Genomic DNA, 25,769 nt, shown 5'->3' with positions numbered 1-25,769 from the left:
ACATGGTTAATAGCAAATCATTAGGTCAGTTTTTTCTAACAGTCTTAATTTACCTTTACGGTCATTTTGTAAGATGCTATTATTGTGGAAAATTAGATTCAAGCCTCAAATCACCTGTCACAACACTGATTCCTGTTGAGTACAGATATGATCTCAGAATCCTTCTTAACACAGAAATGAAAGCACTCATTGCTAATCAGTGAGATCCATCCACTATGGCTGCTGTCACTTCTTGTATTTTAGGATTCCCAAGGAGAGGTTTGATATCCATGGATTAGTTGTATGGGGATGAGTCCAAGAAATAAGAAAAGTGGAGGTAAAAAAATTGCATCTTTTGACTTTGTTGCTACCGCCCTTGCTTTAATGACCCTGAAGGTTTTACACAGCTACTTCAGGATAGGTGAGGGATAAGCCAGGATACAAATTGAATCACATTTTACAATCTTTTGTAAAACTTGCCACTTACAGGAACCTTGACTTATTTCTTTGTAAGTGAAAGATTTCATTTATCACCTGAAAAATTATCCCTAGCTTTCCTCATCTGCTAACTTTAGTTTTCATGTGTGAGGATTTCTTTGGGGCTCAGCACACCTGTTGATGCAAAAGGAAAAGAGAAGAGAACCAGAAAAAAAAAAATGAAGAAGAAGAAGCACTGTTTAGGGATGCTGGGGTATATATGGAGTATGTATAGAGTTTGAGAATATTCAGTACTTTTGAGTATGAGGGAAGAGTATGTCTTTCCGTTAAATTTAATTAGACTACAAGAGTCCCATTGTTAAAAGAAAATGTTATCATTTTCTTTATGGACCCTGCTAGGTCCCTGTGTAATGAAAGGATAGTTTTCATGTATCTGCTAGCAAGTCCTCTGTTGAAGATTCAGTAGAAATATTTATAAACTTGATCGTGCCTCTCAGCTCAATCCACCTTCTTCAGCCATTCTCTCCACTGCCCTCAGATCCTTAGGAAAACGTACAGGAAGAAGTAGTTTCTTTGAATATTTTCGCTGTTTTCTCTTGGACCCGCTGTCTGCATTTTTCACCGGCATTGTTTAAGTCATCGATATTGTTTATAGTGTTTTCATTCCAAACTGAAAGGAAGGGGAAGGCATGGTTGCTAATTATCTACATGAGATAGAAATGGGGTTGATCTGTAAACTCACATGTGGTTTATATAACTACTTGTACATAAACTTCATCTTTCAGAGAAGGCATTGAAGATTGCAAAGAGTTAGGGTCCCAATTCTACTTCTACTGTGTTCTGTAGCCCCAAGCAAGTTGCTTGACCTTTTAAGCTCCTAACTTACCCTTCAGGAAGGTGAAATAGGTTGGGTCAGACTATGTCTAATGTCCCTGGCAGTTCCAGGTTCTGTTAATTTGCTGTTGAAACAGGTGTACAAGTGTGAACGAGGATGCTGTTTTGATTGAAGGTTCTGCTGACAGGTGTGTTAGTCTGGGAATGAGTCACAGAGGAGGTAAGGTTTTGAATCATGGAACAGCTTAGTTTGTGGGAACAAAGTGCTATTTGGGGGGATCTATAGCCCAAAAGGATTATTTATGAGTGGCATATAGTGAGGAGAACTGATTGTTTGGAATCCAGGGTATGAACTCCGTGTTACTAGTATGAAATGAGCTGAAGATTGATAGGATCTCATCTGAGACTTGTTATTAGAAATGTGGACTGCTTATCAGGAACCTAGCAGTCAGTACAGCGTCGAGAGGAGGTGAGCTGTATTCAGTTGGGGGTTGGGGTTGGGCTCTCTATGTGGTGGGATAGTGGTTGCCAATACCATATATGACTTAGAAGTTACTAAAGAGTTTCCTCCTTTCGCATGTCTTCTTGGGGTTTTTAACTGGTGCCTGAAAGCGCACCTTAACTTCTCATTTTTTGAGGGGTTGATAAAAGTTCTTTAGGGAAGGATAACACATCAAAGAGGAAAAAAATGGACTCAGTCCATGAGAAATCACAGGTTTGGCTGAGGTTGGTGAAATGGGGAGTAAACAAGGAGGAGGCAGGGAATGACAGCTGATTGGAAGGAATACCTTGAAGCCTGTATTTGCAGATTCATAACTTTGTACCTGTGGCATTTAATAGCTGCCGAGGAGTGCCCTTCCCCAAATGTCTCCTTTAAATATTTACCCACTTTACTTATGGCACCAACACTAGACTACTCTTCAGGGTGTTACTCGGCTGGTTCATTGATGGAGTATTTGGTGGTTTAAATGAAATGTAGATTAGGTGAAAATAAATTACTTTCAATATGGTCAAGGAAGTGAAGGCTGTAAATAAAATATACATTCACAAACAGACAAATGCTATTAGGAAATAGAGCTCAGTCCATGCCAAGCTGTTAGTGTCTAAATTGCCTTCTTTCTTCCTGGCTTGCAATTAATTTTTGCTTGTGTGTTTGGAGATTGGGGGAAGGGTAGTAGCCTAATGGGTAATGATTTTATTTTAGTATTTTGATTAAAGAGACTAAATAACTTGGACCCTTGGTAACCATAAGGACTAAAGCCTTATCCATCAAGCTTAATTTCTAGGCAGAAAGTTGTGTTTGTATTTTTGGATAAATTTAGTGTTGAGCTGTATATAATATGAAGTGATGATATGGTGCTCATTTTCTACCCATTTCCCCTCCCCCTTCTTTTACTGTCTTTCCTTCACATTTTCTTTTCTTTCTTTAATCCTTTGATTAGCTTGCTTCTGCCCTGTTCACAAATCTTCAAGATGTATCCTTTATAACCATTTGCTTTTGAAGAGGTGAAGAGAGGAAAGACCTACCATTATTTGATTTCTACTGGTTTCCCAGTATTTGCAAGCCTCCCTCCGTGTTCCACTCCCCACACACTCATACATACAGTAATTCCATTCCTTTCCCTGCCTCCATCCTCTATCTGCACTGCTACTTTATCTTCTTCTATTGGGCAACCCAAGTGTCTTTGGGGGAAAAAAAAAAATGTAGGTATTCCTCTCCTGGCAGGTAGACATTTCTCAGAGGATACTCTGATTATCTTGCTTACTTTTATAGGTATCGGGATGGTATGAAGTTAACTAAGTTAGACTATGGATGCTTTCATGATACAGAGGTTGTAAACCTATGTACTGAGTTTATAACAGAACCAGGAAGAAGCACAAAGGTATATAGATGTGCTAGTGCAGTTGTCAGTCAGGAAATTTTAAGCTGTAAAACTATTATTTTATGAATGAATCTCATCTAGAACTGAAATGCATAAAGTAGGTAAAAGTCTTCCACCATTTTGATTGACTTGAGGATTGGGTGGGGTCAGGGCCTTTGTATCAGCATCCTGCCCTGCACACATACAACCAGGGTGCTGCTGAAGCTGCCCTGGTGGAAACCTGGGGCTCCTCAGGATACAGTCTGGGAACGATGAGCTGGTGATTAAGTGTTTTCCTTCAGCCACATCTCTAAGAGGCATGGTCCTTTAGTGGCAAAATAAATAATAAATGGATAACTTGATAAGGAAATCTGTTCCAAGAATTCATAAATACCAAAGTTTTCTAATCAACTAGGAGCTTATATAACATACCTCTGGAGTAATGTTGACAATGTGTGTGTGTATATGTATGTATACACATATATATGCTGAGGGGGAGGGGCACCCTCTTCAGAAGTTCTTAACCTATGTCCCACCTTTTCCCAAAGGGTCCATAAATGGATATGAGTAGAAAAAAAAATTTATTTTCAATAAGGTCTTACTGAAATTTGACATTTCATTTAATCATCAGTATAGGCAAGTAGTGTTGACAGTACCTGTGAATTTGTCACCAATAGGAGTTCCCCGTGGTACAGCAGAAAGAAATCTGACCAGGAACCATAAGGTTGTGGACCTCGCTCAGTGGGTTAAGGATCCAGCATTGCCCTGAGCTGTGGTGTAGGTCGCAGACACAGCTCGGATCTGGCGTTGCTGTGGCTGTGGCATAGGCTGGCAGCTGCAGCTCCGATTCGACCCCTAGCCTGAGAACCTCTGTATGCTGCCAGTGCAGCCCTAAAAAGCAAAAAAAAAAAAAAAAGCCACCAATAAAAATCACAAATATTTTCATATCACATTTTTATTGCGGATATCTCAAAATACTATTTTTGCTCATCATTCTAAAATTACAATAGTTATCAGAACTGCTCCTAGATCTTGTTACTTGGTGCGTTAATAAAGAAGCTCCTTTTTACTGTATGATACAATTTATAGGACTGTATTTCAGTACAGTTGGCTTTCTTGGTAACCTTCCATATTTTATTTTGGGCACCTAAAAACATTGTTCTGAAAAGACCTCACCAACCATGGGCTTTACCAGACTGTCAGAAAGGTTCATGGCACAAAAGAAGTGAGACCAATGATTAGATAAATTATTTGCTGGAAGAAAAAAATTATAATTTTTCACCACATTAGCTGAGGAATTCTTGCATTTACTTAGGAAAGATTTGCTATTTATTACTTTTTCGGATGCGTATTTTTCAAGGGCCTTTCCTTCCAGAGCATGTGAGGAGGGGTTACAATCATCGCAATGACATTTAAAACAGCAACAAAAACCTTCCAGACAACCTTTTTCTCCACATTTAGTGCCAGGCTTGGGGAGAGAGTGCCTTTGCCCTTAGGCTGGAAACTTCAGGCCAATTAAACCTCGCCTTTACTGTCCGCCTACCCCTGCAGTTAAAGCTGTCATCGTCACTGGACAGTAAGTGCTGGGAGAAGTTATTCCCTATCACGTCTGTCCCCACATCGCTTAGCCTGCACAGTTGATACTCTTTGTAATTCTTTGTGGAAGGATGGAATGATTCAGAAGCACATTTCCTCAGCTCACAGTGTTGCCCACCCAGAAGTCGGCATATGCCTAAGGAAAGCCTGGTGGAAGGAGGGTGGGCCCTGCACTCAGAGAGACAGAGTTGGGCCAAACTCCAGCCCTGTCCTGCTCCCTGGCCCCTCTCTGGACTTGCTGTTTCTGTATAACACAGGACCAGTGGTTGTAAGGGGTAACTGCACAAGCCCCAGCCTCCTTCATCTCCTTTCATTGGTAAATTTCTAACCTGTCTGTGAGCACTGGGACCCTCAAGATGGTTCTAGAAATATTTATGCTTTCTTCTTTTAAAGTCAACTTGTGAATCCCAAGATTTGAGCTCCTCAGTTAAGCTGACCTCTGATGAGTTGGTTTGCATAATGGATAAAATGATGTGGTTTTTTGCCACAAAATGGGTGTTACTTTATCAGCAAAATCATAAGCAATTTAGGAGCTTGTAATGACCCTGCCCACTTGATTGTTCCTCTAAGATATGAGGCCTATAACTTTTACAATCCCGAATTGCCTTCCCCTGATTTTAAAAATTCTTTGTTATCTCTCCTAGAATATCATAGAGGGAAGATTTAAATTTTTAATTCCCAGCCCCTAAATATGCATAATGGCAAGTATAGCTTATTTGAGGAGAAATCTGCACTGTTGGAAAATTTTATATGAATTAGTTAAAAATGCAGTGGCAGAAATATTTGTTTAAATTAACCTGATAATAAATTATTTCAGTAAGCAAACAGTGTATCAAGTAAATAGTCACCTAAAAATTATTCATATGTTCAAATTTTATAGGGTTTTTGCACATGGCCTATACAGATATTCAGCCACATTTTTTTCTTAGTGATCTTCAATAGAAGAGAGAAATAAATATTGTAAATGTTTAATAATGACTTTGGGATGCAGCATAATAAATTTGCTTCATGGTATTACACTGTAAGAGCACATATTTATTGGGGTTGAGGGGTTTGGGAAAAGTTAAGTTTCCCAGGAAGCTTCTATTTTAAACAGTCAAAATGCATTTACCTTTGACTTCAGCTTTTTTTGGTTTCTATTTTTTTTTTTTTTTTTTTTTGCCTTTTAGGGCCACGCCTGAGGCATATGGGCGTTCCCAGGCTAGGGGTTGAATTGGAGCTGCAGCTGCCAGCCCACACCACAGCCACAGCAACTCAGGATCCAAGCCTTGTCTGCGACCTACACCACAGCTCACAGCAGCACCAGATCCTTAACCCACTGAGCAGGGCCAGGTATGGAACCCAGGTCCTCATGGATCCTAGTCGGGTTCATTACCGCTGAGCCATAAGGGGAACTCCTGATGAGAGCTATTCATAGTGCTTCTCTGCCTTCTAAACCTAGTAAGCTGAGTTTACTTTGAATCTTATTCCTTTGAAATCCAACAGTGTTACTATGAATATAAACTATTGGACTTTGCTATATAATTCAAGATGCCCTCAGGAATTACAGAGATGTATACAGTTTTTTTTGCCACTAACTAAATGGCCCAGACTGTGCCTTTTTTCTGTTTTCTTCTGATCCCCCAACTTACTGCCACCTCAGTGTTGCAGGGATCTTTTGCTGTATGTTTCACTCACTCATTGAAGTGTGAGCCTCGGGGTGTTGCAAAGCCATTCACAGGGCTCTTTGTGTTGACATTTGTTTATGATAAATGTAACTCAGGTAGCAACGATGCTAATGGATTGGAATAAAGAAACCCATCAGCCTTAGTTCGTGGAAGAAATGCTGAAAGGGCTGAACCAGAACAGTTGGAATAGAAAAGAAGGAACGAATTCCAGAGATGTTCTGAAGGAGTAGAATGGACAGGAATTTATGAATGTTCACTTACGGAGGAAACAAACAAAATTCAGATTTTTAATTGAAGCTATTTGTTATGTTTATTTTCTAACAGTACTAGCCACTGTAGAAAAAAATTTAAACACACATAAAAGAGGAAAGAACATAAAAATACCCATAATCCCAATTAACTAGAGATAGTGTGATTTATGCTCATTATATACACACACATATTTATGTTCTTTATATGTACATATATACATGTATACACATGTGCCTATGTATATCTTTCATTCATTCATATGCTATACTCACCTTTTAATTCCCCACTGATTAAGTTGTATTCAACTTTTACTCTCACAGATAATGAATGCTGATGTGAACATTATTATAGGTAAATATTTGTGTACATCTTTAATTATCATTTCCTTAGGATTGATTCTCAGAAGTAGAATTATTGGATCCCAAAAAGTATTTGTGTTTTAAAGGTAATCGCTAGACATTTCTACATTCAATATTTCCATGTTGTGCCTTGAAAGATTATACCAATATATACTTCACATAACAGCCTTTTAGCCCAGGGGACTGGATGAGTGGTGACGCTATTAATTGAGTTAAACTATATGGAGGAACCTAGTTTGTGGGAGGAAGATACTGGGTTTATGTTAGGATATGATAACTGAATTATTTTCATTAATTCCTTAGCTATTCAAATTCCATTGGATAATATTTGTGATAATGACAACAGTAATACAAATAACAACTGACATTCATCATATTGTTATTGTGCACCAAGCCCCTTGTGTGAATTATCTCACAATTATCTCACCCCTGAGTGGTGGTAAAATTACCCCTATTTTATAGAAGAGAAAACTGAGGTCTAGAGAACTTGAATAACTTGACCAAGTAGTAGAGTAGGTAATAAAATGAAAACTTAGGCCTTCTTAACAAAGAGATCTTAAAAGTACATTATATAGAGGAGACGAAGCCACAGTAGTTAAGTTGTATCCTCAAGAAAATAGTATGGTAAAGAGCTATAGTGAAAGAATGGTAGGCATAGTAGATTCAGAATAGGTCTACCTATTTTTCCTAACATATTGCTAATTCATCTCTTTTTTATTTTTCTTCCCACCCAGATATTGCCCATTGTTCAAAGCTAAGCCAACATGATATCATCAGCTACCTCCGCCCATTTCTTTTTCCCCTCCTTTTGGGTCCCACTTGATGTCTGCCTTCATTGACCTTCATTGCATACTGCCTTGCTCTAATAGTTATTTTCAAATGCCACGTCTTCTCAAATATACTGTGAGCCACTTTTAAGGCAAATGCTTTTGGTTAAGTCCTTCAGACCTTTTTGTAGTCATCAGGGGCCAGGCACTGGGCTGAACATCTCCTGTTTCATTTGTCCTGGCCTGGGCTTGTGAGAGTAATACTATTATTATCTGAACTTTGTAGAGGAGGGATCTGAGAGGTAATTTGCTCAAGTTCAGACACAAATGCGTACACCAGATGTAACCCTTAATTGGTACACCTCCGTGACTGAGAGTGACTGGAAGGAGAGTTGTTATGTGGATGGGCAGGGAAAAAAAGGAGAAAGGGCTTTCCTTTTCAAGAGATCAGTATGAGGAATGGGAGTAAAATGTGAAGAAATGCTGGGCAACAGCTAGTAAATGTTCTCATGAATCAGGACCCAAGTGTGACTGGAGGAACCTTCAGTGCAGCTCTAGGGAGGCTGAACTTTTTTCTGTATTGGGAAGCATTGAAGATTATTTGAGCAGTAGGATAACTCTGGGTAGTATGAAAGCAAATACCAGAGCAGTGATTTTCATCCTAGCCTCCCTTTGCCAAGGTGTCTCTAAGAGGGCTAAAGGGATACGAGAAAGCTTAATTAAACCTGTGTATTTACCTATCAGGAAGTTCCACAGGCCAAATCAAACATCATACTCATTTGCTTTTTGTAGGAATCATAGTACTCTATGATAACCCTTGATCTCTCATTCTTTCCCAAAGCACTAGTTGTCATTGGTTGAGAGGAAAAGAGATGATTACTTACAGTTTTTTTTTGGTTTGTTTCTTTTTTTTTCTTTTTTTTTTTTTTTTTTTTGCTCAGAAATTAAAATAATTGTACATTGGACATAATTGGAAAGAATGCTTGGTGCCTAAGAGCATCATTCAAGGAAGAGGTGCCCTAGCACTGACGAGTCAGTGGTGTGAAGAATCATGGCAGATGGTTCTTTATGATAAAAGCAGAGGCAAAAGTTGATGCCAGTATTACAGCATGAACCTTGCAGGGTATATAGTGTTTTGTGTTTTAATGACACTCGATGTGAAGAGTGAGGAAAAAATTAAAAATTAAAACTTGGAGTTCCTGTCGTGGCGCAGTGGTTAACAAATCCGGCTAGGAACCATGAGGTTGCGGGTTCGGTCCCTGCCCTTGCTCAGTGGGTTAACAATCCGGCGTTGCCGTGAGCTGTGGTGTAGGTTGCAGACGCGGCTCGGGTCCCGAGTTGCTGTGGCTCTGGCGTAGGCTGGTGGCCACAGCTCCGATTCAACCCCTAGCCTGGGAACCTCCATATGCCGCAGGAGTGGCCCAAGAAATAGCAAAAAGACAAAAAAAAAAAATTAAAACTTAAGTAACATTTTTTTAATACAAACTTGTATTTTATTTATTTTTGGATTTTTTAAAAATAGAGGTATATTTAATTTATAATGTTGTTTCAGGTGTACAGCGAAGTGATTCAGTTATATATGTATATATGTATGTGTGTATATATACACACATAAATACCATGTGTATATATGTATTCTTTCAGATTCTTTTCCATTATAGGTTATTATAAGATATTGAGTATAGTCCCCTGAACTGTAGAGTAGGACCTAGTGTTGATATATTTTCTATATAGTAGGATGTATATGTTAATCCCAAACCCCTAATTTATCTCTCCCCCTACTTAAGTAAGATTTTTAAGGCAGAAAATATAAACATTAAACAAGAGCCAAACCATATCACTGAAATTTATATAATGTCAAAAATACATCTTAAAAAAAATACATCTTAGATTAAGAGGAGAAAAACATAAATTCTTTTTCAGAGTCCATATTCAAGTATCAGACATGTAAACCAGCTTTTTATTTCTTTCATTTAAGCTTTGAAGAAACCATCCTGAAAGCAAGTTTGAAGCATATGAAAGATTAATCTTTAAATTAGATATCTTACAAATCTAATGTTTTAAAAATAAAATGAAACCTTTCCTTGGACATTCTCTACTTCAGTCAAATTAAAAGATTATCTTCTTGCCAGCCCAGTTTAATGTGTTGTCTAGAATTTCATAGTTTTTTCTTCATTCCTTTTTCTCCTTCCTGGATTCTGCTTCCTGAAAATATTCTTTAAAACTTTCTTGACAATCTTTTTAAGTGAGAACCATTTTCATATTTTTCTCTACTCTGAGGGCTAGGTTATTATATGATAATCTTGTTGTGAATCAAACAATCTGTAGGAAAAGAAAAAAATACCATGGAAATACCATATTTATGTGTTCTCTCAAGTCAGTGGCTCTGAGAGATTAAAAAAAAAAACACATTAACAACAAATGATTTTCTTGTTTTTTCTTTATTAAAGTTTAAGCAAAATTGAAAAATAAAAATCATTTACCAGTGATTCTGAATATTCCTCCTAAATTCACTGGTTTTTTTTTTGTCTTTTTGTTGTTATTGTTGTTGTTGTTGTTGTTGTTGTTGCTATTTCTTGGGCTGCTCCCGCGGCATATGGAGGTTCCCAGGCTAGGGGTTGAATCGGAGCTGTAGCCACTGGCCTACGCCAGAGCCACAGCAAGGCGGGATCCGAGCCTCGTCTGCAACCTACACCACAGCTCACAGCAACGCCGGATTGTTAACCCACTGAGGAAGGGCAGGGACCGAACCCGCAACCTCATGGTTCCTAGTCGGATTCGTTAACCACTGTGCCACGACGGAACTCCCAAAATTCACTAAGTTTTAATGTAATCTTCTCCTAGGTTGTAGAAACCTTTCTTTTTGCTAATACCAAATCTCCAGAAACTCTACTAGATGTGTTTACCCTCTTAAAGACCAAATGGCAAAAATTTACTTACGCAAGAAATTTATGGAGAGCCCTTTTATGTCCTATTATTAACACAATATGGAAACCCATAGATTTTTGACTACGATACTGAGTCCCTTAAATAAATTGTGGAGTCTGGAGAGAGTTTAAAACAGTAACAGTTTGGAAGTTCAAAATAGACATAAGTTCAAAATAAGTTCAAAATAAGTTCAAAATAGACATAAGTCTAGTATGTTTGTTTTTTTCTTCAGCCAAAAAGGACAGAAACCACACACCTTGAAAATATATTTGGGAGTATACACATATACATATATTCCACTTAAGTATGTTTCTCTTTAAAACCCATCTTTGAATAAAGTGGGTGTAATGTGCTACTTTTAGAATGGAAAATGCATTTACTGCCACGTCTCTGTTCAGATTTATTTCCCACGTTTTCTTGAAGACCAATGTTAACTTAGCAGGAGAAGTTACTAGCAGTGCCTGTTGAAATTCTCCTCACTTTTACAAAGTAGATGTTAATAAGCTAGCAAGAAAGATTTATGTATTTCCTTCTAATTCCATAAGAGAACATGTATCTTTGTTAATGTTAAGGGTGGGGGCCTCTCATTATGTTATAGAATAATCTGCTTTAGCAAAGGTTTTTCTCCTCGAGAACTTCATAACATTTAAAGGTTAATATGTTAGGTAAAGAACAATATCTTAAGATAAGCGTTTTTATTACAGGACATGCTGGGATGGTTTTTATTAAATTATATGATGATTTGAATGGGGAGGAAGAAGTACATTGCTTCTTTGCCCTCAACTTTAATGCCTTTAATCAAATAATGACCTTCTGGAAAATAGTTAATTTTAAGCATTTGGAAAGATCAATACCACTTTGCCACCAAAAAATGGCCCAGACGATGAAATTTGATGTATTTAAAGTATCATCTCACCCTTTTAACCTAGTAAATAATTTAAAATGCTTTCAGTATTGCTTCACCGCTGTTTTGTTTCTCACTGTTCTAAGTGTCATGATTGTTCTCGAAAAAAGGTTAGAAGTGGGTGTGTGAGGAAATATACAGGCCTCACACCTAGAAGTAGGATTGTACCTCCATCAGGCCTTGTATATCTCGGGGTTAGGGGCCTGGAAGAAGTACTATGTTTTAATAATACTCTATTTGAGGGAGTGTGTATAAAGTCCAAAGTGTGAAAACGGAACCCTTCTGGAAAGGTTAAAAGGGTGATTTAAAACATCATTAGTCACTTTACATCTTTTGTGACATCTTTAAACCTTTATATTAGGGTGAAGGATTCAGTAGCTCAAACAATTAGAACCCCCTCCCCAGCTTATAGAACATTGATATGAAATTACTCTCAAGTGCCGACAGCTTTGTAAATAAAAAAAAAAAAAAATTGCCCTCTATTAGCATGTTTGTGGGCAGATTAAAAACTGTCTTCATTAGCATAAGTAACACTTACAGATTCTTTTAAAAGTAGAAAATTATTTGCTGAATGATAAATTGCTAGCTTTATAGTTAGTTGTTGTTGAAAATGTACTCATTCAAAATGCCTGGTGTAGTTTAGTCTACAATACTGAATTTTTTTTGTGTGAGAAGTACTATTTAATGGATTATGTACTTAATCCTGTTCCTACTACTTGCTAAAATGTAATTCATGCTTTCCACTAAAATGTTTGTATCAAATACCTCCCTATTTAGATTGATTTCTTTTAATATCATATATTATTATACTATATGCCCCAGAGATTGGAACAAAATACTCTTGAAAATAACACATAAAAGATGGGGGGGGGGGAGATAAATACAGACTATAAAATGTTTTGCTTTTTAGAACTCAAATTACCATTCTATTTTTTAAAATGTATTTTTCCTTCTTAGTTGCAGGAGGAATTATTTGTCATTTTCTTTCTCTTTTTATAGTTCTTGGGTTGAAAATGTATATGTACATAATGGTAATACATACATATCTGTATCTTGTATTAAGTGACTTTTTTTTTCTCAGAGAATACTGAATCTCTTTTCCCCTGGAAATCTAGTTGTGTTACATGCTCCCGGTTTTGTCACAGACCAGGCGTTATAAGGGTTCTCTTTTTATGTGTGTGAGGCATCCTAGGTACAATAATTCCTTTCGTGAAAGGAGGCTGCTTTCCTGACTCAGTTAAAAGCATTCTGCACTCTTTATCCGTTAAAATGTTAGAAGCAAATTGACTTGAATTAACTGTTCTAAAAAGAGTAGAGTGGAAATCAGAGATTGAGTTTGGGTGGAAATTAGCAGCTGAGAGATGAAGGTGCCAGGATTTTTATTTAAATGTGGTACAACAAGGTTCTGTCAGTAAAGCACATCATTAGAATATTGAGTTTAGAACTGCTAATTTTTCCTTTAAAATGAGCATACAGTCATGTGTTTCATGGACCATGATAAACTGCCATTGTGTTGTCATTGAGTTTGTTTGGCTTTTTTTTGGTACTGGCTTGGCAGTCGTTCTGCATTTTCTCTTTTTCTCTTTCTCCCCCCACTCCTGCCCATGATCTTCCTTGTCTTTCAGAAATCCCTAACCAAAGCCAGTCCAAAGAATGTTATTGATTTCATGCAGCCTGAGGTTTAGCATCTTCTGCACCATTTTCTTGCTTATGGTGGCAAGACATTTGCAGATGGTTCTTGGTTCCTATGAAGTACATAACAGTATTTCCTTTGTGGCAGATGGATTGAAGACTTTTAGTTCTCAATAAATGTAGGTTTACAATACATAACTTTACAGGATTTGTGTTGTATATAACAGGTTTGAACATATTATCTCAGAATTCATCTGCATGGCATTTTCAGCTTGTTCAGGGTCCATGCCAGTTTTTTTAAGTAATAGGGGGAGTGCTGTGATTGATAGCAACAGCTCAAGGCGTGATTTTGAATAGAAACAAAGGGTTTAGAACAGAAGGTGTCAAATTAAACTTTGTCAGTTTGAAAAGTAGTAACATCCTGAAAGTTTTACTAATTTATTTACATGTGGCTACTGTTTATATTTTGCCCTCTTTATATGCAGTGTAATGTTGCTTGGCAAATTTACTACATTTAAAGTTTAGGTTGTTCCTTGTGCCATTTTAGTTCTCTGAGAATAGATCGGTCTCATTATTTTAAGGCTGTTCGTCTCCTGTCTTTTTTCTATCGTTCGGAACACTTGTGATCTAATTTAATTGTCAGAGCGGTTCCCTACTCCCTGCCTATGGTCTCACAGCATTTCAGGCCCCGGAGACCTGGCTTAAAACCTAATTTTGTTCACATTTTACAACAAAGTGCTGCATTTTATTCACCCTCTCTCTTCCACCAAGTCAATCTGTGCATCTATCACTTAAAAACCAACATGGTGCTTAGGGAAATCATTATTTTTATTTGTCAGATATTCCCAAGCTTATTGGCTTTAACACTGTCACTTATGGAAAAGTGACCTAGAAAAAGATATTGGGAAATTAGAAAGCATTTGGCTCTGTTAGTCGTTTTATGCAAAACATACATCAGATTACTGTCATCGTTAACGGAGTCTCGATCAATCAAGATTTGAGGTACTCAGAATATTCTCAGGTTATTTAAATAGTATTGTAATAAATTAATCTTATTTTTTGCTGCTGTAAATTGAAACTAAGCCAGTTTATTTCTCTGCTGACAAGGAACTAGCTTGTCAGGATATCTGTTTTCCATTATTTGTTGAGATAGACACATCAAGAAAAGCATACCCCTCCTCCCCCATTTTTGTTTTTTGGAATATCCTTGTAGAACTAACAGTTCCCAGCTGCACTGTTAAATATTTTTCTAAGAAGCATCTGATTTCAGTCTCTTAAAATCATCATGTCTCTTGAAAGGCTAGCAGAGACATGCTTCAGATTTGTAATTCGTCAAATTATTTTTAGATAAGGAATTAGAAGTATTATTTAAGGGCAGAGGTTAATAGCAAACTACTGGAAATGTTATGTTAGTCACGGGCAATTAATAAAAATAAGAATCCGTCTCATAAGTATAGAGGCACAGAAGTGACAATATGAGCAAAATATTTGTTGAATGAGTCAGGGCTCTTTTTCTGAAATATTTGTTAAACCAGCATGAGTGTGATTGTTTAGGAATTAGCTATCATTATTAGCCATTTTAAAAGAACTAATGATTTTCTTTTCCAAAGAACATCTGTGATCCACATGTTTTTTCACATATATCCAAGTGCTAACTGATCTCTTCGTTACTTTAAAAAGTTTCTAAAAGGATTTGAAAAATTATTGGAGTTTTTAAGCTCTCTCTCAAGAAGATTTTCTTACATGAATTGTTCTTAATTTGACTTTTAGCAATTTTTAGTTACAAGCATTTATTTCTAAAAAAAAATTAAGATGCTCAATGTCAAGCATTTATTACAATAGTATAATAAAAAAAAAACAGTTTTCTGTTCTATTCTTTATGAACCTTCTAACATGTCCTGAGTAAATAAAATTATAGTGATTTGCTGTGTTTACACATGGGGGCCTGTCAATCGCCATAGCTAAAGAATGGAGACAAGAGGTTGAGGGGTGGAGAATAATCTTAACCACAGTTAATAGTCAAACCTACAGGAAGATCTAGATCTAAAACCTGCCCTGCATCAAAACTTAGAGGTAAAGTATAAAGAAATAGCTTAGATGTAGGAAAACATAAAACATTTTCATGGCTTACTCCAGAGAGCAAATATTTGCCAGTAAGAGCTAAATAAACATCTCTGGGCACCACATGCAAGTGGGTCTCAAAAACTTCAAATACTCAAGTATGGTTCTGTAGTTAATGTTCTATTCATGTAAATAGAGCTAAAACATGACGTTTCAGCATGTGATTCTGGAAAGAAACAAAGAACTGCCATGGTTGGAAGAGGAGCATGTTCAGTGGTGCTGCCATCACAATTATTTTTATTTTTTATTTAGCTAACAAACTTTCAGGTAAATTTTCAGTTTATTGCCTGCCCTCTTACCTTGCAATTATACATTCAGTGGTATCAATTGGGTGCATGATTGCATGACCATCCCTAGGTAAATATTTGTTTAATTAGCATGTTGAGTAGAGACTCAAAGGCCTCTTAGAAACACTAGTAGATGTCATGAAGTTTTGCACCTGTCACTCTTGCCTGGGTGGTAGGAGGGCCTTCAGAAGCTTATGTATCTGTCTCTTTTTCTTTTAAAAATCTCTCAAATACGCTTTGCTTCTTCTCACTGTATATTACACTTAGAAATTTTCCAGTGAGAAGAAAAAAAGGAAAGTCATACCATTTTCTTTTTTTTAATTAAATTTTTTATTGAAAGTTGTTCATTTTTTATTATAGTATAGTTGATTTACACCGTTGTGTCAATTTCGGCCTTATAGCATGGTGACCCAGTCATCCATATATATGTATACATTCTTTCTCTCATCTTATCTTCCATCATCTTCTATCCCAAGAGACTGGGTATAGTTCCCTGTGCTGTACAGTAGGACCTCATTGTTTATCCATTCTAAATGTAATAGTTTGCATCTACCCACCCCAAACTCCTCATTCATCCTACTTTCTCTTCCCTCTCCCTTGGCAACTATTTTCTGCTCTCACCCAAAGATAACATTAAAAAAAAAAAAAAAAAGCAAAACTCCCCTTGGCCAGTTCTAAAAATCAGATACTAAGTTATACTTTTCCCCATTCCCATCCAACTAATTTACTTGAATTTCCAAGAAACCTCTTTGTCTTAGGTCCAAAAAGCGGAGCCAAAGATAAGGAATCAGGGGCTGATGATTTTGGTGAGGAAGTTGGAAAGGGTTTGGGAGGATGAGAAAGAGGAAGAAGTCCAGTAAGAATGTGGCCTCAGGTAAAGTCTATATTGATGGGGAAAGGCAGCAAGAAGAATGGATAAAGCCGTCTCTGGCCATCTCTAGAGAATAAAGGGCAGGGTAAGTCATCTCGGTAGGGAGAAGTCAAAGACTTGTACCACTGGGTCAGCCAATCACTGGCCATCCGAGAGGAAGGAGCTAGTGAGGAGGTGAAGCAAGCATCCAGGCATCTCCAGGTGAGATGGCTCCAAGACATTTCTCCAGAAAAGAGTGTGGCTGTGAGCTGTCAGCTGGCAGGGTGGCAGCTGGGCTGGTTGCCTTGGCTGGTGAAGGGGGTCTGGGTAGAACCTTGTCTCTCTTCCTCTCCACCCCATTGCTTAGCATCCATCACTGCAGCCAAGGTGAAGAAGATTTGACGTGATGATTAGAGGAAGTTCAACAGTGTACTCTGTTGGACCACTTGCTTCTTGATAAAGAATCTGAGGATTAAAAACCAGGCTTTTGGAGGCACCAGACGGTTCAGGTTTTGGCATTCATTGGAACTTTCTCTCTTAGACCAGGAAATCTGTTAAAATTCTTACCTGATGAACCATATGTGTACACTGCAGCAGGCAGGACTCCAAGGTGTCTTTCTGGAAAGTTCTGTCTTGGAGAACTCTTTTAATGCCCATTCTAACCATGATGATATTACCTTGGACGACATTCTTGCTCACACAACTGCACATGTCCTTTCTCTCCCTTTCCTACCGCCACCGCCCCCCCCCCCCGCAACACACGCAAATATTCATACAGATTGTCTTTCTAATACAAAAATTAGAAACTTAGGGTATCCTTTTAGAAAAAAAATTCTCAAAACCCATCCTAGCCCTTCTTAAATACCTTCAGAACCTCAGATGACCACTCATCAGACATGGAAGTCTGGCCAGGCCAGAAGCACACTTAGCTTTGCTTTTCTCCTCTGTTACCAACTGCAGAGTCCCTGGTAAATGTGTCTTGTCCTTGGAGCCTGAACAAGAGACCCTCCTTTAAGATGAAAATCTGAATATTTATTAGAAACAGAGCCTGCAGCGCCCTCCTCGTCCTCCTCGATAGCCACAGCTAATCTCTCTTAACAGATTAAATAAAAAATGTTTTTAAAGCACACTGGAGTGTTTTGAGCTTGTGAAAAATTTTAACTTCACAGGGTCCTTCCTTTTTAGCTTCCAGTGGAATATGTTAGCACCCTATCAGGCCTGCACTGACCTGTTATGCCCTTGTCTCCAAGGGGTGGTTGTGTGAGCTGTTACGCTGGAAAGAAGATCCATCTCCAGAAAACAGGACCCTGTGGGAGAACCTCTCCATGATCCGAAGGTTCCTCAGCCTCCCTCAGCCAGAACGTGATGCCATTTATGAACAGGAGAGCAACGCGGTGCATCACCATGGTGACCGGCCTCCCCACATCATCCACGTGCCCGCAGAGCAGATTCAGGTTGGTTTACCTTGGCCAATTCAGTATAGCGCTCAGTCAATTGAGGTTTAAACTGAGCAGGGAAGGGAGAGTTTCTCCCCACCAGTCTGTTCAGGCCTTTTTTTTTTTTTTTTTTTTTTTTGGCCGTCCATATGGAGTTCGCAGGCCTAGGATCAGATCAGAGAGGTGATTGTGACTGCTGGGGCAACTCCGGATCCTTAACCCACAGTGCCTGGTGGGGGATGGAACCTGTGTCCCGGTGCTCCCAAGACTTGCTGATCCCTTTGCGCCACAGCGGAAACTCCTAAACATAGGCTTAAGAGAAAACAATATACTGCCATCTTGCTTCTGGGGGAGAAAAGGAAAATGAACACACTTTTTCCAATATGTATATTGTGTTCCTCTCCCCTGCCCACCCCACTCCTCCCAGAGTGGCAGGAATCCCCTTTAACACTTATTTTGCAAGCATGTCTTCGTTACAACTGGGTTGTTTTGTGGCTGTGAAAGTGTAAGATTTTGTATGTGTGTTTTTTAATTCACAATTTTTAAAACATCACCTATTTTTTAATGAATACCAATACTGCCCCCGAGGAAAAGCATTACTGCTGTTTCTGTAGAGGAAGTTCGTAGAATCACAAATTGGATACCTTGGATTCTGTCCAAAACAGGCTGGGAGGGGAACCAAACTGGCATCTCTCTTCAGACTCCCTGGCCATGCCTTCACTTTGTAGCTCTTCCCCCACAGCATCACAGAGCACAGGTTAAGGGTCAGTCGTGTCTATCTGTCTTGCCTTTTGAGTCCCTCTCCCACCATTGGGAAAGGAGAGTCTAGAGTCATTTTCTTACCAGGCCTGTCAACTCCTCAGATGAGCCAATAGGAGTTCCCTGTGCCAGCAAAATTGGGATACATGGGGATGGGACCAGGACTGCTCCCTTGGTCAGGATTCTCAGTGTTGCAAAGACCATGCTAACTATGGCCGTGGCGGGAGACCACTGCCAGCAGAGTCAGCCTCAGACTCAACCTGTCGTGTCCTGAGACTTGTCTCCACTCATCCACTAAGTGAATCCTCCAAATTCATCCTCAGTGAATTTAGATTGGGAAGCTCCAGGTCCAGGTAGTTTGTTGGTGCTCTTATGGTACAATTGCTTAGGAAGTGTGTTAACCTGCATATTATTTCTTGGTATTGTTGTGTATGTGTGCTGGGACACACACACCCCCCAATAATAATGGGGTTATCCAACCACTAAGAAAAAAATTCTTGAGTGTATTAAAAATGAATTGAAAAAAAGAATCCCTTAGGACATCAAGCACTAAAATAATAGTGAAATCCTGAAAAATTTACTGTTTAGCCAAAAAAAAAAAAAAGGAAAGATATATTTTAAGCAATAAAAATAGTACTTGTTTGAAAATGTAAATTGTTTTTAATAAAATTGCTTCTAAGGGGGATTAAAGAAATACTTAGGGCACAGTACAAATGTTCTAATATTTTGCTACTTTCTCAGGTTGATTTTCTTTGCTGATAAGAATCCTGGATAGAGAGTGTATATATATTTGTGTGTGTGTGTGTGTGTGTGTGTGTGTGTGTGTGTATATATATATATATATATATATGCCTGTCACATGTTTGTTATGTATAGTTGTGTATGAAAATTATAGGACATATACAGATACTAATTATGAAAAAAGTACATTAAATTTAAATCCTAATCACATCTGAGTTTAGTAATAGACAAAACAATTTGCTGGCCGTTGTGGAATGTATTGAACATTTATGTTTGGTAAGGAGAAAACCTGCAGTGTCAGACTAGTGCAGTTTGGTAAGAAAGATGTGTTAGATTGGAACGGTCAGATGGGAAATTCACAAAAGTCCTTTGGATTCACAAGGGCTAATGCTGCAGAAGAGCAGAGACCGTTTTATTTGAAATGTAACTGCAACATTCTATGCTTGCCCCGTGTTTTAGCCATCGATGAAATGGACAAAACACACATTAACTTCCCCACAGCTCCTCACGTTTCACAAATGCCTTTGAAATCCTCACTTCTCAATCTTCATTTAAAAATCTTTGTTAGTTATTGACAGCATAATTAGCTTTGCTGTCTTCGCCTCTGATACATACACTTTTGGGGAAGTTTATGGCTCACATTTTCAGAGCGCTGAGTTTCAGTTCCATTAGCCCGGAGACCCCCAAGCCCTCTTAATTCCTCCCTACTTAGTGATCATTTTGACTTTCTTTACAATGCTGTGGGCTTTTTAGCCCAGCCTTCATTCTGTCCTCAACCTTGTCGGGTTCCTGGTGGGTGCATGTGGGTTCCTTAACCTCGTGCCCGCTCTTTCTGAGGCCATGTGTGCAGTGGGCGAGGCCACAAGAGTGGACAAGGCGACAAGCGCAGGGGCCAAGCCTGCAGCTGACCGTCTGCTTGTTCTTTTCCTGCAGCAGCCACCTACTCAGGCGCAGCCACAGCCAGCGCCGCCCCCAGCTCAGGCTCAGGCGCAGCAGCCACAGGCCGGGCCCCGGCTCCCCCCGCGGCAGCCCACAGTGGCCGCGCCGGCTGAGGCGGAGGAAGACAGCAGGCAGAAGGCAAGACCACGGACCAAGATCTCAGTGGAGGCGCTGGGCATCCTGCAGAGCTTCATCCAGGACGTGGGCTTGTACCCAGACGAGGAGGCCATCCAGACTCTGTCCGCCCAGCTGGACCTGCCCAAGTACACCATCATCAAGTTCTTTCAGAATCAGCGGTACTATCTCAAGCATCACGGCAAGCTGAAGGACAACTCGGGCCTGGAGGTGGACGTGGCCGAGTACAAGGAGGAGGAGTTACTTAAGGATTTGGAGGAGAGTGTGCAAGACAAAAATGCTAACACCCTTTTCTCGGTGAAACTAGAAGACGAGCTGGCGGTGGAAGGGAACACAGACATTAACGCTGACGTCAAAGACTGAGAGGTCTCCTCCTCCATCAGCACCACTGGTATTGACTACACGGAGCGTCCACTCTGTACGCGCTCAGCAAACCTTGTCCATTGTTTGGCCAATGAATCTTCAGAAACTTGCACAAACAGGAAAGCCGCAAACGGATGATACAGACTGCACTAAATGTTTTACTCTCTTTTACAAACTGCTTGGCAGCCCCAGGTGAAGCATCGAGGATTGTTTGGTATTAAAAATGAAAATTTGTGTTCACGGGACACACCCAGGTGTGTACCCTGTAAGCATGATACCAGTGATTTTTTTTTAATTATTATTATTCTGGAGCCTCAAACAAGCATTATAACTTCTGTGATTATTATTTTCTTTAATTATTTCTGTAACACTTCACACTGATCTTTGGAAACTCGCCCCTTGTTTTAAAAAAAGAAAAAGAAAAAAAGAGTTTGTTACTCTATTGTATGTTACAAAAGAACTATAGACTGTGGAATGCAGTTTAAAGATGACATATGCCAACAAATGCCTTGTATTATATGGCACTGCCGTAATTCAAATTTGTTTTTATTTTGGAAATAAAAGTTCACTGTAATTTTTTTTTCATTCTCATCGTTACATGATTTTTTAAAAAATGAAAAGAAAATGTGAAACACAATTTAGTCCTCATTATTTATTTGTAGATCCTGCAGCATCATGTTGTAATTAATTTTTTGGAAGTTTCTGTTAAATGTAATATTGCTTCTCTTGTTACCATACTGATTCTTTTCTATTTATAAATGTATTTTGATGGGCAGTAAAACAAAGTGTCTTAAAAGTTTTAAATAGATAAAATGTGCTTTACACAGTTGCCTATAAAAAGTGCTCTATGTTATCCAAGCAATTCATACTATAAGCTTCACTCTTATTGTTGTATGCAATTTTTACTATCATGCAAATAAGCTTAGGTAAATAAAACTAATAGATCACCTTAGAAAATTATGCAATTAATGTGAAAATAATTGATGTTGCAATGTGTCTTCCTTTGGTTTACAATCAATTTTAAAGCTACATCTGTATAAAATTTCTGTATAAAGGTGTATTTCTTTTTTATGAGTTTATGGCTATGAAAACACCAGCTATTTTGTTACAGCTGGCTGTTTTTATAAGTGTATCACAATTTTCTTTATGCAGAAATGTTCTGATTAGGAGTGGTTATTGACTGTAACTACACAATTAAAATTGTTTGTTATGGTATGACATGGTAGGGTTTGTCTGCTTATGTGAAGTTACATAAAAGAGTCAAAGATGGCCCTCAGTTAGATGCATGTTAATACTTTCTTGATATTTTACTGATTTTAAAAAGAGCAATGAAAAAGTCACTTAAAACACTGTAAATTTAAATCACAGACACATGCTCATTTTTAAAGTTTAACAAAGAAGATGATAATCTGGTTTGGGTTAACATTTTACTTAGCAAACAAGAGATAGCAGGATCGTCAAAAAAAGGACTTGCCAACAAAGACATCAGATCAGTCTTTAGCAGTATGTGCTTAGAATGGATTCATTTGCATTTACTTCACAATACTTCCATCATGGCAACAGTTTTTTTTAATCTGATGTATAAGTATTTTTAAAGGCCATTAATAGTAACATAAGTAAGGGGGAAAATGGACCTTCTGTATAAAAACTCCTTAGTAAGCAATGTATTTTTTTAAGTTGTAAATGGAATATAACTTCAAAACTCTGAGCTCATTTTGTTGTTTATGTTATATCTATAAGAACTCCATGAAGAAAATAAGAATAACACACCTGGAATTTAAACATGCTCGTCAAAACTCTTGCAACATAAAACTCAGTAAACTCCCAAGATATAAAATGAAGTGTGGAAATGAGAGTCATGGAAATGATTGAGGCCAGTGTTGCAGTTTTTAAATATTTTTTTAACTTTCATTTTATATTTTGCTTCTTTTTAAGATTTCGTATTTGTTATGGGGTGTCTGGGTTCCTTTGGTTCTGAAATCACCCACTCTCTATCTTTACCCTGGGTCCTGATCTCATAGGCAGGCAACTGGACTGCTTTATTGAACTTAAGAAACTAAAATAGCATCCCTGGAAACTACCAATTCATCTTTCAAAGTTCCTGTCTACCTTTGAAGCACAGCTGAACTACTCCAAAGGCAGCTGGTTTGCTGTAAACTTTAAAATTATATTGAAAAAATTTTCAATTCTTTTTATTAAATGAGAGAGCAGCTTTTAAACATTCTTATGACTAGGATTCAGAGAGTCATTTAAGCAAAAGGAAGTTGAGTTAAAACAGAAACTAGATTTTAACATGTATTGGAAAATAATAAATAGAAACTAGTATACGATGACATTTAAAAAAAAATCTTCTTTCTTTTCTCTGAGTTTAAGGGGAAAAGCCAGAGCCAAGGGTATGTTTTTTTTTGTTGGTGTTTTTCGATTGTTTTTAAAGAGCACAACACCTACTATAAGGTGTCAAATTTTAATAATAACTTTTTTAGAAGAATTTAGGTTGCACAGAAGATTTTCTCATTCACAGTAACCTAACTTCTTTGGAAATAACATTTTCAGTGAATTGATGAGTGTGTGTAAGACATCAACATGACAATACTAATAAAATTCTCATTCAGACCCTCTAACTTAAAGAAAGCAGCACAATCTTGCTCACTTTGTATTTTAAGACAAAAAAAACCACAAAGCATATGTCGATAAACAAGGATGGTCATGATGGAGTGAGCAAAATTATTTTTCAGGGAAGATGGCACATTTTGCAAACAATTTGTCTGCATTACCTTCCACATTGAGCTCCCCCAATGTCATCATTTGCTCATACCATTCCCAGTGCTGCCAATGGCTGTGGTAAAATTCCTTCAACAAGCTTCATCCTGTCCAAGTATTTCAGAGACTTTTAAAAGCTGGGCATGACATAGCGCTTCGTGCTGTTAAGACCTTAGCAGAGTCAGGTAGTTTACGGGTAATATTCAACCTTGTGCATCTGAATCTGTCATGGATTCCTTCCCTCAGCACTTTGCCACTAATTTGTATTACACTCTGTGGCCATATAATACTTGCACATTATGCAAAAAATAATGTTGATAGTATCTCCTTGGCACATAATATGCAGAGTTGACACATAACCTTTGAAATCCAAGGTAACTAATATGTGTGCCCTACTTGTGTGGCACTTGATTACAAAGCCTGTACATATTATATATAAAATGTGTATTGATTAACATTTAGTCCTAAGGAATTCTGAGCTTAAAGGAAGTGTTTTTCTCCATTAGTGATATCTATATCTAAGTGTACTTCTCTAAAATACATAGCTTGAGTAGAAAACATTTGCAAATGGTTCAAGATTGAGTGAAAATGACAATCCCATACATTCCATTATTCTATTCTGCCCTATTCATTATTGTTATCATTGGCTGATATTAAGGTCCTTGATTGTCATGATATTGTCAATAAATGAGGTATTCTGAACTGCCTGGTGATATTTTCAAAAGAGAGCAATTAAAATGGGTACACCCTATTATGTAGGCAATAGAAATTGGACTGTTGTGTTAAAAGCAAGCCAGAAATTTGCATGATAGTGTGGAAACCCATAGAGGTGCAAAAATATTAATCCTATTTAAAATATCAAAAGATACCAATGCTATAGTTTACCTTACAAATAAATATTTTTTACTTTTCAAGGGAGCGTGTTATGGATTGAGCATTTCTTCTGAGGCAGCCCACATAATGTGAATAATACCTACTTGCATGTCTTTTGACAAAGACTAAACTATAGATGTTAACATGCACATTTTTGATAAAATACAAAGTACCCTTATTTAAGAAATGTGATGGAAGGTATATGTCCAGAACACTATTACGTCTTTGACAATACCAGATATTAAATAAAAATAGTTTGGAAGTCATGCTTAAAAGAAGAACAACATTTTTAAGCCTTCCTTGCATTACCCTCCTTGACATATTTTTTCCAATTTAATTTTCTCAAAGTAATTTCTACAAAAATCCCTTTTTGGTTTCATGTCCTCTATCAAGATTATTTAAGTCACTGTCTTCTGTCAACTATTTCAACTGCTAATATCCCTATTGTGATCAAAAGCACATGACTGGGGGCCCTGTTCTTTCTGACACTAGTTGATGAGCTGGCTGGTAAGGAAAAACAGTACATACTTTTGTTGCCTTGCAAAGTAATACAGAGAAATTCTAAAGTGACATAATTTGCACTATGTGGTATATTATTTCTTTACTCAGTTGCATTTTTTACTGTTATTGAATATTTGCTTTTTACAGTATTCAAGTAAGTTTTCATTACAGCCACAGTCTCTGTCTTTATGCCCCCAAAAGAAAGGATGTCCCATGAGTTTCTCCACACTCAAAAGAACCATCGTACCTGTTAAATAAGACTGTTGGGACGTTTCAAATATTTAAATGTGTGGCTTAGTTCACTGAGTCTGTGGCAATGCGATGCAAAGTAAGTATTTGCCAGTGCACAAACCTGTCCAACAGCATCTTCTTGTGGGGGTGGATTTCACCTACTCCACCTTTGTTTCCAATTTTAATTTCCAAATATTTGTTCTACCAAATCTCATACAAAAGCTTCCTACCTTCAGGAGCCCCTTCCTAGCATTGCCCTCAAATATGCTTAAAATGATAATAGCAACATTTGTAGAATGCTTCATTTTATAAGGCACTGTCATAAACATTTCCATTCTACCATTAAGTACTTAAGGCAGCCACTGAAATTCCTACTTCAAAGACAAGGGAGAGGAAACTCAAATAGGGTAATTCATTTGTTCAGCTGTTAAATGGCCACATTGGCTTCAAACCCAAGTCTTCAATCTACAAATTTCTATCTCTAGTTTCTCCTTAAGAAGAGCTTTTTCAAATGCAGAAAATGTAGAAAAAAATTAAATGTAATTCAAAATTTTC

At 37.8% G+C, this 25,769-nt stretch overlaps 1 protein-coding gene across 7 annotated transcripts in view; it reads left to right on the top strand.

Annotated features, from left to right (window-relative positions):
* SATB1 (SATB homeobox 1) overlaps positions 1-24,523 on the top strand; it is a 103,320-nt gene extending 78,797 nt beyond the window's left edge. For all 7 annotated transcript variants that reach the window (XM_047768990.1, XM_047769043.1, XM_047769015.1 and 4 more), the window contains 2 exons: positions 17,727-17,930; positions 20,346-24,523. In XM_047768990.1, coding sequence (XP_047624946.1) covers positions 17,727-17,930; positions 20,346-20,849 — 708 coding nt within the window. In that variant the 3' untranslated portion in view covers positions 20,850-24,523. The remainder of the gene's footprint in view (positions 1-17,726; positions 17,931-20,345) is intronic.
* Positions 24,524-25,769: the final 1,246 nt, after the last annotated feature.

This window comes from Phacochoerus africanus, chromosome 1 (genome assembly GCF_016906955.1).
Source record: "Phacochoerus africanus isolate WHEZ1 chromosome 1, ROS_Pafr_v1, whole genome shotgun sequence".
In the NCBI taxonomy this organism is placed as follows: Eukaryota; Metazoa; Chordata; class Mammalia; order Artiodactyla; family Suidae; genus Phacochoerus; species Phacochoerus africanus.
The sequence above is the reverse complement of the archived record's forward strand: the minus strand, read 5'-3'. Positions and strand labels throughout refer to the sequence as shown.